Source organism: Alligator mississippiensis, chromosome 1 (genome assembly GCF_030867095.1).
Source record: "Alligator mississippiensis isolate rAllMis1 chromosome 1, rAllMis1, whole genome shotgun sequence".
Taxonomy (NCBI): Eukaryota; Metazoa; Chordata; order Crocodylia; family Alligatoridae; genus Alligator; species Alligator mississippiensis.
Genome location: NC_081824.1, coordinates 386996648 through 387014836, shown reverse-complemented (window position 1 = coordinate 387014836; position 18189 = coordinate 386996648). Strand labels below are relative to the sequence as shown.

The following is an 18189-nucleotide window of genomic DNA, read 5'->3' as shown; positions in this document are numbered from 1 at the left end:
CTTTCCTGAGTAGTAAGTGATGGGCGAGGGCTGCCAAAAGTATAAGCAAGATTCTCCTGCGACCTTCCTCCTCTGGTTGGGTAACTAGGTATTCTCTACTAGTTTTGAAATATCTGTAGACAGGAGAAGAATTTTGATACAAATTGAATCATTTGAATTCCATTCTGTTGATGATGGGAAAGGGAGAGATTTCTTCTGCTTTTAAGAATTTTGCATTATGTCACTCTGTTCAGGTCTATATTATAGCGCTCTTTTTAATGGTGTGCTTTACAGATAGAAAGCTAGAGACTTGTTTCCCTTGCAAATACATTAGATGTAATCTTTCAAAGGTAGCACCTGTGTTTAAAATTACTCTAACTGTAACAGTCTTTACAGTCCTTTGGAAAGGTTATCCTTGGATGAGGGCAGCATTTCATTTTTCTGCATAATGTAGTTCACAAAATTTCCCCATGTTTTTAAAACACTGACAGAAGATACATGCCTACCCTGTGTGGGTATCTCTGTTTTTTCCAGATCCTAACAACTTTGCTTTTCTAGTGACAACTTACTAGAATAGAATGGCAACTATCGTCTATGGGTTTTTTTTTTCCTTTTCTGCTTCTTATACATGTATGGGTTATGTTTGGAACACTGTTAATGGAAGCATATTTTAAGCAATCTTTTTAATTCATTGGGGTTTTTTAATATGTCAAGGAAACCTTTAGAATAACTTCAGTAGGTTGAATGATGTTTGGGAAAGAGGACGGAGTTTGTGGGGAAAGAGGAAGATTATATTTTTAATAAAACAGGCAAGCAAAACCAGAGAAGGAAATCTAGAGTGAAAAGGGAATCCCCTTGTCCCGTATTACATGATTTGCACGACAATGAAAAGGACTGTCTGTGCACCACATGGTGGCCAGTACCTCTGGCAGGAAGCTGATAAATGGCATCAGGTGCATATAAAGATACAGTCTAACAGGATTTTTTTCATTCAGGAGGGGAGTTGACACCCAACAGAAAGGATAAATGGAAAAAGAAGGGAAAAGAGTTGATTTTGGTCTGGCTCTACATAGTCAAACTAGCATATAAAGAACCTATTTCTTCAGGAAAATAAACTTCAGAGAAATTAACCTCTCTTTTTAGATGTGTTTTTAGCTAATGCAAAATGTATAAACAAATAGTTTAAGTTAGACCCTAATTTTGCAGTTCCCTAGACCAGTGTGTAGCTTGTGTAACTTTAATAAGGTTCTGTGCAGAGGTAGTGGTTCACCTGCACACAGTGAACTAACTGCAGGAACAAGGTTATGGATGGACTTTTAGAAAAACGATGGCGTTTTAGAAAAATATCAATTAGTTTACCAAATAGATTAAAGGAGAGTATGTTTCAATGAGATACAGAAAAAGATGTTTATGTCTAGTAAAGGAAAATATTTAAAAAATGTAAAATTTGTTTTTTGCACTAAAGCCATCAATTTTAAAGTTAAATTTTTCCTTGGTATTGAATGGTTGAGAGTTTCTAGTCTAGTGGATAGTACACCTCCCAATTTGATTCTAGCACAGTCAATGAAAAGTCAATCCTCTCTGAATATATTTGAAGGCTTTTATGAAACAAACAGCAGATTTCAGTCTAGTTCTCTAAGTGGGGTGCATACATCAAAGACCACTTCCACAATTTGAAGCCTTGATGGTATTCAAGTGGAAAAGACCAAGGGATGACCAGGCATAAAGAGACTGAACTAACTGAGGTGGTCTGAAAAATCTGAGGTAACTGTGAAGGACAGTTTTTTGGGGGGGAAGGTAGGAGGAGGTTTATACTACTGCTACCCATGCTATACCTGTTCTGTGGATAAAGAGGAATTCATTCTCCAGGGCTGTCAAATCTGCCATCCATCATGAGCACTAAGTTTAGCAAAAAAAAAAAAAATAAAAACAAAAACTAAACAGTTTCTTCTCCAGCCCATCAGCAATTAGGTTAATTGCTATTAACTTTTTAGTGCCAATTGTCATGAACATGCCAATGGTCACCCAACACTAAATGAATGTTTTTCTTATTAGTGGTTCTATATCATGCATTAAGTTAACCCAATTCAAAGTTTTAAAAGTGCAAGTGAGAAACCATGACAAGAGAATTTAGGAGGTAAGAAACATTTAAAGATAGGAAACTGAAATGTTCATCTAATATATTCATAAGTTCTTCTGATGTTACAAAATAACAACATTTTGAACTAAATGCAACATTTACCTTAATCTCAAGGTTATATACTATATTAGAAATGCACTTTCATGAATTAATATGCTGTCTACACTGTAAAGTACATACAAAAAAATCAATATACTAATTACATATTTAAATAAAAAGAGAACAAGTACTACACTTTGGGTGCATTACCTCATTTGCTGCTGAATCATGAAAAAGTAACTCAAGAGAACAGAACCAAAAAGGTGCATTGATGGATGATTAGTAGCTGGCAAGCAACTAAGACTGTTACAGCAATGGCAAAGCTTCAGAAATGGACTGATGATGCAGGTAAGGCTGACAGACTTACTCTGAAGCTGTGGCTGAGGCTGCTGGAAGGAAAGGGGCTGTCCGAACACAAATGGACTGTGGACTAGGGAAGAGGGAGGTTTTGCAGCTTGATCAAAGATGGAAGGAGCTGGGAGATTAGGCCGTGACTGAATGGAATTCAGTATGGCACTCAGTTGGTCACCTGCAGTGGGCAAAACAGTCAAAACTACAACCTGTTATTCAACATCCTCCAAAAAGGCAGAGTAAAAACTGTGCTGAGTGAAGATTGAACAAAGACACAACTGACAGACTCAACTAATCTCTGATACTGTAGTAAGCTTTCACTCCAAAATTCAAGGTACACCACAATTTTTATAAAAATAGAAAAAAAAAAAGAGTCCTTACAATTATAAAAATCATTTAGCCGCGTATAATTTGGTGTGTAGCTATATCTTCATCCCATGAATCATGACACAATTGCTAAAGACTAGAGTTTCTGAGAATCATGGATATTTCTCACACAGTTTAAAACATTTCAGAAGTGCTATTTGAGTGACCTGTCTTGCTAAAGAAGGGGCCAAAGCAAAAATATTCCTAGCGTTTACAGTAGCACATACATGCAACAGAACATGCAGAGTAGCAATGAGTAAAATCAGATGAGTATGAAGATAATAAATGCAATTAGTTTTTTGGCAAGCATACTTACATATGCATATGACAGTATTTGCTTGCTTTCACAGTTAAAAGTCTCTCACTGTTTACAGTTATCCTTTGCAAACCTGAAACTGCATTTGTTTCCTGAACAGAACTGTGTATGCACTTGCTTTATTGTTGGAGGACCCTCAGAGTTGATATTTTTGAATGTATTACACATTTTCAAAAGTAAAATAAAAGAATTATCTGGATATTACAAGCAGATAAAACAGAGAAAAGGCAGGTTTTATTCCTAGATGATTTACCTTAAGGTTTGCTGAGTACTATGAGTTACAGATACTTATATCATCTCAAGTTTTGGCCTAACTTTAACAGTGATCCTTTATTTAAATACAGATTCTGACATCTGATAACTCTATAGTATTAGAGATGTACAGGTTGAAAAATAAAAGTTAAAAGATTAAAACTTCAGATAAAGAGGTTACTTCAAAGCTGTACACTTTTAAAATTATTTAACAACACTTTTCTAACTCTATAAAAAAATACTAGAGGGTCCCATGTTTCCCAAAATATCAAGGAATGCCAACATCTAGTATTTCCCTTATCCCTTTTCTCTCTCTCCTCTCTCTGTTTTGTAAATGCAAAACCAAAATAACTACAAAAGAACAGTAACTGAAGCATCCCATATCCAAGCACCTTTGGGTGTTAAAGACTGGCTTTATTCCAACGTTAAAGCTGTGCTGCAGTCTTAAAGGATTGTCAGAGTAAGTATTTTGGCCACATACAATCTTACCCTATACTACTGCAAAGACTATAGATGTGCTTGTGACTGCTGTACTATTCTAAAGACGCTCACCATCATTATTACAAGGGCGTTGATTGTAGCTGTGTTGGTCTAAGGACATAGGCAGGGCAGCTCCACGTATCAGCCAGAGCCCAGCTGTGCATGCCTCTCCCCAGCCAATCTGAATCACCGAATCACAACAAATCTTCTGATGCCAATTTGGCCGAATCAATTCAGGACAGTGATCTGAATCGAATCACTGTCCTCCAAATCAGCCAAATCCAAATATAATACTTCTATATTCACACATGCCTAATATCTAGCTATCTATCTAGTTATCTATGGTGCTCATTTTAATCATGGAAGAATGTGGATTTGGGATTTTTTTTTTTTTTTTTAATATCTGAAAATTTGGGATTTTTTTTTTTTAAATCAGAGAAAGCCAGGATCCCTGTTGATGATTCAGCATTTTTCTAGCAAAAACCCCATTTCTCCTAATAAGCAGACACTGCATCCCTGTACACCTTCAGTTCTATTCCTGTCTCAGGATCCAAACAGACTCCAAAAAAATGAGGACAGGAATGGAAGTTTAGTCGCTATCAACTTATGTGCAATCTATTTATATGAAAACGGGGCAGACTGAGGGGGGAGAAATGGTCACATCCCCCTTTTGCTGCCACTGTTCCCAGCCGTGCCTGAAAACCTGCATAACTGCTCCCTGTAGCTGGAGCCCTCTAGGCTAGCAGGGGACACAGAAAGGAGGGGGACCCACCTGCCTCCACTGATGCCCTTACTTGACTAGGGCATGGGGAAGCCCCAAAGCTGATCCTGACCTGCTCCTGCTGCAGGGAGCCTCTGTGAGCAATGCTGTGCTTGGCTGGGGACAGGGAAGGTAGTGGGTGTGTTCCTTTTCCCTGTACCTGTTCTTTCCCCGCCTCGTGCCCCCGACTAGCTGGGGAGCAGGATCTGTAAGAAGGAACCCACCCCACGCCACCACTGTCCTCTCCTGATGCAGGCACAGGAGATGCCCCTTCCCTGCTCAGCTGCAGGAAGTAGCTGCACAGGGTGCCAGGCTCAGGAAGAGTAGCAGCAGCATGCGGATTCATTCTTCCAGCACCTTCTGCCCAAGACTGACTCAAAAGTTGACTACCTTGTACATTTTTTTCAGGATTCAATCAGCATTCTTGAAATGTGGCTGACTGAGCTAGGGAAAATGTATTTTAAACAGGAAAAAAAAATTGTCTTCTAGGGAAAAAAATAAATATAGAAAGCTTCAGAAAATGCTAAGAAGAAGTAATGATTTCTTACAACATATGCCATCAAAACAGCTACAAACACACAAAACAAGACAGAGAGACTTCTGCTTCCAATACAGAACTAGGAAATACAGTGAACAAAGCTTAATTTTTTGACTGTGTTGTCAAAAATGCTTTTTTTCCCTTAGTCCTCATCTGAAAAGAAAATAGGGACTGGAGGAGTGACAGACTAAATTATGACAACAGACAGATGTATTTGTTCATATGTTAAACATATGTAAATAATGTACACTGATGTAAACAGTCTTCATTAGAACATTAAAAACAATAGAAGAAATGCATAATGCTTAGATAAAGCCCTCCCCATTCTCTTCCCCTCCTTTTTTAAAGCGAAGTTATAATTACTAAAAACTTTGTAAAGGCCAGAGCTAAATTATTTTAGGGTGTGGATAGATGTAACAGATATACTGATACCAAATTATACAGGCATAGGATGTTCCAGTATAACTGTTATGTCTGTTTGCTTATGTGGCAGTGTAAGTAAAATGAAACCACATTGTATCTTGAACCTGGTTTAATAATGGGTTATAGTTACAACAATTTAGTTTTCTTATACTAGTCAGGGAACAGACAGATGTAATAGTTGCATCAGAACAGCTGGAGTGCTTTTCCAAGCAGGAAGTCCTCTTCTCCCTTTAAAAAGAATAGTTACATCTGTCCACAGCCTTTCTTTAAAAGTGGATATGCAATCTGAACTAGTGTTAAATAAAAATTATGCAAACAATACTCCTAAAATATGTGTTGCCTAGACTTCACATAATACTAGCATGGTAAAGATCCATATTTCAGCAATACTCCCCACTAAGAGCACATAACTTGCCATAAAATCTTCTGGTTCAGATAACCTTTTTCATATAAATAATGAGTGAATAATAGGTACAATTTGTGTTCGCTGCAGATAGCCTGTACGTCTTTATTTCTTAGTGGAGAAATGAGGCATGCTTCACAGAGAGAATATCTGGGTTCCCTCTTCCCCACAACATTAATTAGGTGCTTATTTTTCAAGTGTCCAGTGGACATTTTTATATTTGAAGGTTAGATGGTTATCAGGTATGCCTATTTTAACATCTTTGTTATAGGTAGAAGGCTTATATCACTGTATTATATTTTATATTAATAACCTACCTTAATACAAAAGCTGAGCAGGAGTCAATATTTTCAAAAATGCTTGCCACTAACTACTGTCTATAATCAAAATACTGACTCTTATACCTTCTATCAGGTCATCAAATGCAAAAGTGTATGTGTGTGCGTGTAAAAATAAACTTACTTAGAGGCTGACAGTGAAATCCTCATAGCTTTCCCTTGAAAACCCTTTTCAAATAGATCCTGAACTCCAAATTTGGACTTTGGAGTTATTATTCTTTTCCATGCAATTAATATGCAATTAGCATTTTGTATTATAATTAAAATATTTACTTGAGCTAAAGGCAACCTGCCAATAACTAGATTATGTACAGGAAAATGTATAAATTTGCTATTTGAGAGAGAGAGGGAGAGAGACAGAGAGAGGGGGAGACGAGGTAGTGGGGCAGGCAGCAGTTGGGGCTTTGGTCCTAAGCCTGGGTTGGAGCCAGAGCCATATTAAGTAGGGGGTGGGGGACCTGCCTTGGAATTGAGTAAATATATACCCTAGTGCTACACACAGAACCTCAGTGTAATGAACCTTTAATATAACTTCAGTAACTTAAGAATTTTTATAATGCAGAAATTTGAACATAATTTACTATACTAGTAATTACATAAAATACACTTTCGAGGTAACTCGTTTCAATAAAAATTAGGGAGTTGGCTCATTTGGGGTGCACTGGCTGGTGCCTCAAATGGCTTTGATGTACTGCAAGAAGATAATAGAAAATAAATAGCAAAAACATATATGCAGAAGTTCGATGCACAAGAATATGTTTTGAAACACTGAGGGTACAAACTTACCTTTGTTATTTCCCAGGCCATAATCAAATCCTTGCCCGTTACTACAGCTTGTCCCTTTATTGAAAGCTTGTATTGAAAAAGGACTTGGAGGAGGAGTCTGAACATTTTGTTCTAGAAGACCTTGCTCTGTAAAACAAACCATCAGTTCAGAGTTAGAACTTTTTATCATTTACTTTTATTGGAAGGTGGAGTCAAAAGACAAAAATATTTTAGAATGAAAAGGGCTTTTTTTCTGGGACAGGCTTGCCAAGTTTGGTACAAAAGGAAAGTATTAGTCTTGTCCTGAAGAGCTTCCTTCTAAAACACTTAGTACTGTGTACAGTAGTCTCACAGATTGATTTTAAACTCTTGTAACAAGCTGTGCCAATTCACATTACTAAAACAGGAACTAGATTAAACTTCGGATTTCACTACAATGCTTGGACAACAGATCATTTATTATACTTCTCACAACAGTCTAAATAGACTGATAAAGCTTTTGGACATCCAAGGAAAAAAAAAATACTCTGACTCCCTTTTTTAAGCAACCAGTTCTCTCACTCCCACTTGAGAAGCTTAATAATGACAAAGATTATTATTTTAATTACATTTTGTTTAAACATTTAGACTTTCTGGGGGGCAGACACCCATCCCTACTTAAGCACTTGAACTTAGCTGCTGTTGAAGAAGGAATCACAAATGAATAGCATGACTAGTTGTCAGAGAGTATGCAGGCATAGAATTGATACAGCTATCTGTATACTCTGTAGTAACAGTCATTAAATAATTGCATCTTAAAAACAATAACTGTTTACAGCCAATGCATTTGGATGCATTTTGGGAGGGAAACCCCCCCCTAAGGAAACACCCATCCCCCTCTGTCACCACAACTGGACAAAAAATTCTCATTAATTTGCATATCCTGTCATAATTTAATGCATCCCATTCACTGTGAAGTTGCAGGTGTCCAGAATTTAAAACATTAAATCCTTAAATATTTAAATTCAGATACTTAAAAAAAATGTATGGGGAATCAGTTTATAACTGCTTTAACTGCTATCTACTGGTTGCTAACATATCTGTTATGTTTCAATAAGATGGCTAATACTTATTAACAATAGGCTCAAAATGTTAACTTGAATTAGTTCTCATCATGCAAGTTGCCAAGCATTATACTGAGCAGAAAGAATATAACAAATATGCAAAGCCATGTGGATCACCATAAGTCATAAACAAATACATAAAGATTAAATAGTAATGAAATGAAGATCAGACACAAATTTAGCTAAATTAGAAACCAGAGATTAGGAAAAGCACTAAAAACAACTGTTAATGTAAAATCTTTCAATATTTCAAAAATAAATTGTAATAAAACACAAACATTAAAAAGTCAGTATCCTTTTCATAAAGGAAAGAAACTTGGAAAAAGTTTTTCCTACCTGTCAATTGACCTTCCTTGAATTCTTTTGAATCAGTTTAATGTTTACCCTTTCTACCAGCATTTGTAGGCTCTGCTCCCCCTTTCAACGTAAAAATTCTAGCACTTCCCTTAGGCAATTTTCTTCACAGCCTGAAATATTCCATAGCAGCAGAATGCTTTTTTTGCCTGGAAAACTCCCATAAACAACCCACCACACAGGAAGCAAAGCATCACCTTCCCACCCCCCAGCTCACATATTCTAGACCAAGTGTCAGACTCCCAAGTCAGTTTTTGGAGTATTGCAGTAGTCAATCAAACAAAAAACCCCCAAAACAAAGAGAATAAAGTCTGCCTAATAACTTAATTCACAACTAATACAAAAGTAGTAGGTTATTTATTTAGTAATAGTCCAAACTCCAATAGTCCAAAAGTTTAGTTTTAATATTTTATGTTAGAAATGGAAAATAAAAATGTATTTTGTGTTTTTCAATTGCAATAGGGAAAATACAGTTTTGGTTAGACTAAAGCTAGGTACAGACATTCAAGAAGCCTGAGGCAGAACCAACCTGAATTACAAGGTTTTCTGTGAATGGTATACTTTAGATTGGCACTGAACAGAACATACATTCACCCTTTGGTGGTGGGGCAATCAGACTAGGTTCCTACATTTTTAAACCAGCTTATGTGCACCAAACTTTTGTTCTGTTATGAGTATAGACCAGTTCTGGGCACTGAACTTGTGTTCTGTTACAGGGATAGACCGGGTTTTGATCATTTATACTGGTAAAAGTGTAATGTCTGTAACTGGCCTTAGTATCCTACCTAAGAGTCTACTTGTTAACTGGTCTTTCATATACAGATAAATGTGCTCGGTGTTTCAAATATTAATCAAGTTTTAAGTTGAACTGCAATAGCTGAAATTCTCTGTCACCGATTGACTCGCATAGAACACCTAATACGAAGATGACTAGTCTACATAAATATTTCTAGCCCTGACAGGACACAAAACACTGAGCTTTAGCAAAATTGTGATTATCTTCATTTGCTCCCCCTGAAATTAAAGTTCTTCAACAGCCACCAATTTATAAACTACTGGAGAGTACTATTAAGATTATTGCTTAATACCACTAATCTAAATTAATTTCTAGCTCTGCTACTTCTAACAGCAACTGCTAAACTCATGCAACAACTGAAATGGAGACAGATTACCCAGATGTTGTGGCAAAAAATTTTATTTTACCCATAGCTATTATTTCAGGGGTATGAAGATAGCTATGACACCAAACATTTGTACCACTATTGATCCAGCTCTTGAATTATGCAGGTCTGCCCCAGGTACTGTAAGCCTAAATCTAAGGACAGATTTTGGCTTATTCTGAGTAATCACTATGACTGTCAGAAGAAAGAAATTTACAGACATAGCATTTACAGTACACTACAAATATTTCTGCTTAAAAGTTATATCCAACTGACATATTCCTCCCTCAAATTCAGGACAACTTGAGATGCCTACTCAGGCATACCATGCCTGTGAACATTACTGAGAAGATTAAATAAGCTTGCAGGGAGCAAGAAACCTGTAAAGGAGAGAACACAGTAATTTGGTCCAGGGTGATCACCTGAAATCAGATTCAGACTATGGTTAGGTCTTCTACAAAATGACTTAAGTTCTGGACAACTATGGAGCTTTCAGAGTCCATGAACATTTGACAATTCCTGAGGTTATTAAAAGTACTGGGCCATGTAACATATATGTACTACTACTAAATTTAAGATGCTTTAAGCCCTTTGTCAACTGGATGCAATGTTAAGATCCCTTTGTCCTCTACTCTCTGCTGCGGTTGTTGAAATTTATCCTTGATATTACAAATGCTTTTGTAGCTACAAGATTCCTGTCTAAGTCAGTAAGTCTTAACTGACATATGGCTGTCAAAGTCGTAATACATCATGCTTTATGAGCATGAAGACATTTTTGATAGCTTACCATAAACCTTAGTGCCTCAGGCACTCATAGTTGAGAGAAGGATCCTTAGATCCTAACCAGTGGAGTAACCTTGATCAGCTGTTTGTCCAGATAGGGAGGCATAAGCAGGTAGGGCGTTACCAAAAGCTTAGCAAACACATTTGACACCTACATCAAATTAGTAGTGCTGCTCTTCATTATACATGACATGCATCACATCATTGAGGGCACTGGCAGACATTTATTTAGTGGTGTGATGGAATCTGTTCCCTGATCCCAAATGCGACTGCCAGTGCAGCCCACCATACCATGCTTCTGCTGTACCCTCTCACCTTGAGAGTGTGAAGTGTCTAGGATTGCACTCCAGGACTTCATGAACATCAGAAAGTTAAAAAGTGTGCATTGCAGCTCTGCATGGGATCTGTAAGTGCTGGTGGGTGGGAGGGGGAAATCAGTTGACTCCCCCTGCCTGGCAGCTGCAAAAACACGTGCAGGGGGGTTCACAGTCAATTTTTAAAGGACTTAGCATATCAAAATCCCAGGACTGGGAAGCCTCTCCCCAGTACTAGGGTTCCAATATACTGGTACTTTTAAACAATGCACATGCATTTGGGCTACACACATGGTTTTTAATGGTCTGGTACACCAACACCTTTAAAATCTACATGTGCATATCCGCATGCAAGGCTGTTGGGCATGCAGGTTTGCAGCTGGGTGGCACTGTCAACTGGTTCCCATCACTCTGTAAAAGCCATGACCCAAAAGCTGACTTTCACCACGGCAAGTGAGATTCAAGATAGGGAAGCTCTGTGCCCAGTATTTCAAAAGGCTTGCTATACAGCCTGCCTGTAAGCCACTTAACATGCCACATTCAAATGAACCATCAATGTTCCACACCTAATGTGGAACATCTTTGTAACTTGTTTGCCATTTTATGACACAATGAATCATCAGGTGAATGTGTGGCATATTACACTTCCTTACTGCATAATTAATATGCAAATTGTGCAATAAAGGTAACAACTGCCAGGGCTCTAAAATACCCCAATTGGTTGCAGAACACACAATCAGGTATGTTTGCAGTAGAAAGAAGTTGTTCTTCAGACATACCAAACCAAACTCTTTGACAGGAAATTATTTCAGATACAGCACTCCTGCTTTTTGGTTATTAGGGAGTACCATTGACTAAACCCAGCTTAATGCTACTATTTGCCAGCAAGTACTGGACTGATAGAGGATACTGGGTGGCAATTTAGACATTTTTGATATGCTAAATCTTGGTCAAGAGACCACGAACCTTCCTCCAACTCAGAAATCTTTGGAGACTGGTACTAGTTGTCCAATTGTTCCAGGACCTTCTTCACTACTTGCGATCAAAGGATTTAAGAACACTTCTAATGGTGCAAATACTAAATTTTGCTTTAAGCTCTCTATTGGGAACTCTTGAATTCAACCTTAAATGTGTAATACCGTTTTTTCCTGAGAGGGCCAGATAATTGGTAAAGGCACCAAGAATAGGATATAAAAGTATACGGTATTTTATTTTAATTTTACTATCATGACATTTCCTTTTCCTTTCTGAGGATTTTTCATGACCTAGCAGATTCTTGGGTTTCTGCCCTATATTACTACAATCTGACTTTTCAGTTTTACTGTTATAGATAGGTTTATCAGCAAGAAATACTTAAACTATTACCAGTCCATGTTAAGAAACAAGATAAAAGCCTCAGCTCTTGAAGAAATGCCACTGAAAGGTCAACATATCACATTTTGCCTGAATGTCCTGACATGTAGAAAAAACTTCATAGCGTTAAAAACTATTTTCAAAACATATCATTAAAGCCAAAGCAAGGTTAACGTTTTATTTTGATGAAAGAATGATAGTTTAACTACCTGAAATTGCCATTTAAAAATGGGAATCAAAGTTCAAGGCACTTCCCCCCCCCCTGCTGATAGTGCCAGAAGTCCACTAGAAAATCTAGTAGATAATATAGAATACTTCCTTAAAATACAGTGAAAAAGCTCATGAAGATAAAGAGAAAAATCACAATTGACAGTTTTAATGAGAAAACAGACCAAAGATATGATAAGGAATAACAGGCTGATGATTCTAAAGATATGAGATCTTCAGGTGAATGGGAATAAAGCGGACAGCTTGCCTGAAGCAGCCACCCAGTCTGAAAGGATCTGAATTATGAATAGTGAGATGTTCCTATCATTGAGGAAGATTATATACCTCTACCTTTAAAGAGCCAAAAAGCCTTGAAGAGCTAAAAGAGTTCCTACCAGTTTCACAGTACCAAAGACTACCAAAAATTGGCACATGCATCATTTCTTTCGTGGAATTAAGATTCCATAAACATAATACATTGGTAGATAAATGGAACTTGAACTATCAGCAAAATAAAAAGGTAAAAGGGTTACAAGAAGTTTAAATGCCTATTAGATTTCTGAATAAATTCTTTTGATAAGTGAAAGATAAAAGTTTTCCCAAGAGAAATTAAATAGAATCCTCACAACCAAAAAAAGCCCTAATACTTCTACTTTAAGAATTATGCCCTGCTAAAAATTGATATTAAAAAGGCAAATTAATAGTATGCATAATGATAATTTAGGTTAAATAAATGGTACAGTTTCTTTTGTTGACCACGAGTGTTAGGGGGCAAGTAAAACTTTCCCAGGAATTGAAAATGATATTGAAAAGTACTTTTGTAAGATAGCCAACACATGGCCAGAGACCTCTGTCTAAATCCATCAAGGTTTTAAAATATTTTGACTATAATACTCTAAAGTGTGGTGTATTTATTGCATTTTACAGAAACCTACTTGCTGTCTGAAATTAACTTCTGTGGTTGCTTTGTCATATCAGAACATTTTGCAGAAGACCACGAAGTAGCATTATTGAAGATTTTTTTTCCATTTTAAAAGCCGAGTTGAAAATTTGTTCGGTTCTTGGCAGGGCACTGTACTGGTTCCAATCCCAGAGCATTACATGTTAAACACAAAATAAAAATTCTAGATATTCTAGAAGAGTGAGGGCTAATCTTTTTAGCAACTGTGCCACAAGTTAGCCCCACTTCTTCCTCAAGTGCTACTCCATTGCCCTTCCTCTGCCTGATCTGCTGTTCTGCTTTCAACTCCCAGTTCTGTACTCCCAGCCTGATTGATCTATTGCTCTGCTTTCTTTTTTCCCCATGCTCCCTGCCTGATTTGCTGTTTTGCTTTCTTCCTCCTCCTCCCCTTTCTGCTGCTGTGTTGCCTGTCCCCTTCCCAATCTGCTGTGCACCAAAAACAGAAGCTGGTCCTACCATGGGCTGGCCACATTTATTCAATGTCTATTTTTCAGGTGGAGAGAAACACAGACTGAAGAAAATTGCCTGGGGAAGTATGCCAGTAGTTTTTAGAAAATTGACACTTCATCTAATAGAGGATGACAAAATAATCATACCTACAGTTTGCAACTGGTTCAAGAAGAATGAATCTGAAAATGCTTAAATGTTATTTTTGTATAATCTAAACATGCTTGATGATGAAGTTTTTCTAGAAATTTTAATTGATCTTTTTCCAATTGAATTATTTTATTAGTTTATATGTTGCCTTTTTCAAACTCTTGAAACTTTCTTCAAACTTTTTGTTCTTTATACTTTGACTTATATTAACACATTTACAGAGTAAAGTTTATATAAAATGAAGACAACTTGCCATCTTCATGTCGGAGGTACTGGTTTCCACCTCTGTCTCTAGCTAAGGACCATGCCTCTCCTTCATCACTCTCACAGAACTCTACCATGCTGTTCTTATCCATTTGTACCCATGTACCTTCAGAATTAGTCACCTGATACACACACAAAAAGCAGAGTTTATTGACTTTTCAGATAACCCAGTACTGAGATCCAGCAACATGCTTCAGTATTTGAAACAATATGCTTATTTCCATCTTGACACTAAAAGATACATGTTTTTGAAATTAAGGCGACAGCTTAGAGTAGAATAAAGACCAATTCCTTTAATGGGAGGTTTAAAATTATAAGTATTTTCAAAGTTTTACACCAGCTTATTCTCAGGAAAAAAAACCCAACAACAACTCAATCTTTGACCATTCAGACCAGACCAAATAAGGTATCATCCAATAATGTGAACGTGGTTTTGGTACCTGAAATAGTAAGGTAATTATATTGTCTAGTTTTATATGGAATATTTGTAAATTTGCCAAGTGTGCTCCTGACACTGTTTAAGAAATAGCATGACACACTACATCCTCAAGCCCATCTCAATAAAACAGCAAAGCAGGATGACTGAAAATAGCAACAATGACTGAATACAAAGGAAAAGGATCATTTTATAACTGAGTACAGCCCTGGAAAGGATTCCTCCAGTAAAGTAAAATTCACTTTGATCCATATAATCAATAAACAGAACAGATAAGATTTTGTAATTAATAAACCATACTGTAACAGAATGTAAATGAGTGAAAGTGATTGCAGGATCAGAAAATTCAAGTTTAATATAAACCCAATTAATGAATACTTATCTAAAAAGCAAAAAACAGAATTGCATTAGTAAGTATAACATATACATAGTTCAAAAATGAACATTTGCCACCAGGGTTGGAAAAGCAAACCTTGTACTCTTTTGTTGTGTTTACTACTGTTATAAACTGGTATCTATGAAGACATGAACTGAAGCTACAAGGATCCATACCTCGCCCACTGCCTTGACTCTGTTTCCCAGAACTAACATTCCAATTGGGATACCTCTAAGGTTAGGGCAGCTTCTGATGTTGTGACCAGATGGGCCAGTCTTCACTACCTTGTACACTCCAGGTCCACCTCGAAGTAGTGGCATATCTTGTTCTTGCATCACTGCTTCCTGTGGGCAGTGTGAATTTAAATCTTTGAAAAAGTCATCAGTATTAGACCTAGACTCCTGAAAAATTTAGAAAAATAAAAGCAAAACACAGAAGTTGTTAATAATTCTTTTTGTACACTTACCTAAGAAATATATCCTTCAACTCAGCAACAACTAAATTCTTAATCTAGAAAGTATATGGTTCATAATGCCAGTTTCAGTTCTCAATGGTAAACACAACAATCGAATTATTGCTATATAAAATTAACAGATATTTCTGTGAAGTTCTTTTGATCTACAAGTATTTTAAAAGTAGTCCACGTGAGTTTTCATACATACAACCATAAAAGCCTACAAGTGACATTCTGTTCTTTTCTGAACACCCAGATAACCAGATTTGGTCATCTAAGTCCCCAAACTACTACCAATAGGTTAGCATTCTACTTCTGGGCATGTATATGCATAAGGCTGCATACACAGGAAGTGTGTGAACATGAATGTAAGCGGCATTTTGGGGACTTACAGAAACGATGATGTAGACGACCAAATGTAGTTGACTAGACTTCCATAAGGAAACAGAATGCCACCCTTCCTGTCAAGTATTGCTCTCTACCAAGACAGAAAATCCAAAACACACCTGATCATCTTTTAACATAAAAAGAAAAAACAAATTAACCCTGGACTAATCTTCTGGGCATGTATAAAGTAGGCTTATCATTCAGTAGTACTCCGTGTAGTCAAATTCAGGAAAATGTTGTAAATACTGAATAATGGTAAAATAATTCTAATTAAAACATGAAGAAGTTGCAGCACTGTGGATGCCTGCATGCACATAACTTACTAGTTTGTATTTATTATTTTTCATGCTGATGATAAAAATACTAGGGAGATTTATTTTGGATAGAACCACGTTCAGATAAAAGACAAACCAAACCCTGAAATGATGCTATAATTCTGAAGAACGTTTATTCCTTGGATTTAAATTCTTGACAAAAAAAATTAGAGGGATGCTAAATGAGGACCACTGGCATGGCTTTATCACTGGAAATATAGTAAAATTTTCAGCATATAGTGGGTAGGAAAATTGTAGCACACATTTGTGTCACAGTAAAACAAACAAGAAGCTATTGAAAGGGCTGATGTGCTTTAAAAACAAAAGAATATAAGGTACATGCAAAGGAAGAGGTACAAGTGAAGTTAATTCCTTTATTAATGACAAAATTATTTCCCTGGCCCAATGTAAAATTTCAGGGTTTTTTGTTGTTGATTACTATATATGTAAATAAGGTTGAAGACTTGCTAGAATCTAGGCTATTGTAGTTGAGATAAGCCAGTTTCTACAGCCAAGGGAAATATTTGGTCAGTAACAAGCCCAGTCACTGTTGATTCCCTAACCCAAATGAATAGATACCTATTTCTCCTGGCTTAACAGGTGGCCTTTGTTGCCTCTATATCTGCAGGAAGATGACTTAACTGCTCTTTATCTTGCATATCATGTTTAGATTATTATTAGAAATCAAGCCCTTACACAGTATGAAGTTGATCTGAAAGTAAGGGAATTTTTAAAACAAACTATGGTATTCATGAAGGTAAGCTATTTCAAAGAGAAAAAGATCACAATGCTCTGCTTAGTTAACTACTTTTAAGTTTCTAAATCTTGACATGGCATTATAGTAATGTTGTCTTGTTGCAGAAATTAATCAGTGAAAATTAATATAATTTTTAAACCTTTAAACAAATATACAGATAATTATTTGAGAATAGTTACCATCAAGGTTCCTATGGAAATAACCCTATCCGATAAGAGACCACAGTTTCACAAATAAATTTACACGCGTATCCAAGTATCTAAGTATTTATAATACTTAGATGTACATAATACAATGAAGTATCTTTTTGCAATTATAGCATTTTTGGAAAACATCAGGAATTACTTAATGCAAATGTCCATTTCTTAACTAATTTTGAGCTATAAAAGCTCACAATATATCATTTTGTTAATCTTATTAAATGTTGTAACTGACTGGAGCATCTCACTGAAAAAAGGAAAAGCAAAATTTAGCAGCATACCTCATCTATAAACAGACTATCCTGAGATAGATCCTCTTGTTACTTCTAAATAGGCAACAAGGTCTACATTTTTAATTAGTCTGTAATATTTAAAATACATAATTTTTTAAGCTGCTGGAAATTCAGTAACCTTCCATTAACATTTTAAACTTATATTTTTTTCCAATCACAAGTGGATGAACTTAAAGGAACAGATAAAGAATTCTACAGCATAGTATCTGAATTTTAATTATTTCTTGTAAAAATAAAGCAGAATTGGAAGGTTATAGTATGTAAAGTTGTGTCGACATACATGCTGAACAACAGGACACAATGTGACAGTTCCTAAGAATTAACTCACCTGGGGGGAAAAGGCTTTGGCAGTCCATGAAAAAAAGTCCAAATCCCTGACTCCTTGGCTAGCATTAAAGACATTCTGAGCAACAAAGTTTAAGAAAGACAAATATCAACAAGGAAAACGGAGTAAGATAACGTTGGAAGAAGATACTAGAGATAGTATAATGCAAAATTTTCTGCATTCTAGCACCAGTATCAAAATGAACAACTGCCTTTCTACAAAGGGGGATGTGTTTTTTTAAAATGAGCCACCTGAATTCATCGTTCACCATGACAAATCATTTGATAAACAAAAACAGCTTCATATGTCAAAAGCTCTAAATGGATGTAGTGTGTCATGCCATTTACTGAAATTAAGAGCCAGACATTTGTTATAAAGCTTGAGACTTTGTACAAGACAAA

At 36.4% G+C, this 18189-nt stretch overlaps 1 protein-coding gene across 19 annotated transcripts in view; it reads right to left on the bottom strand.

The window, feature by feature from the left end:
• The window catches only part of MYCBP2 (MYC binding protein 2), a 289476-nt gene that overhangs the window by 66209 nt on the left and 205078 nt on the right, over positions 1-18189 (bottom strand). For 8 of the 19 annotated variants that reach the window (XM_059712849.1, XM_059713661.1, XM_059715376.1 and 5 more), the window contains 5 exons: positions 17792-17866; positions 15235-15459; positions 14236-14368; positions 7172-7297; positions 2526-2711 (listed from right to left, as the gene is read on the bottom strand). In XM_059712849.1, coding sequence (XP_059568832.1) covers positions 2526-2711; positions 7172-7297; positions 14236-14368; positions 15235-15459; positions 17792-17866 — 745 coding nt within the window. The remainder of the gene's footprint in view (positions 1-2525; positions 2712-7171; positions 7298-14235; positions 14369-15234; positions 15460-17791; positions 17867-18189) is intronic. The other 11 variants (XM_019488555.2, XM_059715644.1, XM_059718223.1 and 8 more) reach the window with 5 other exon arrangements.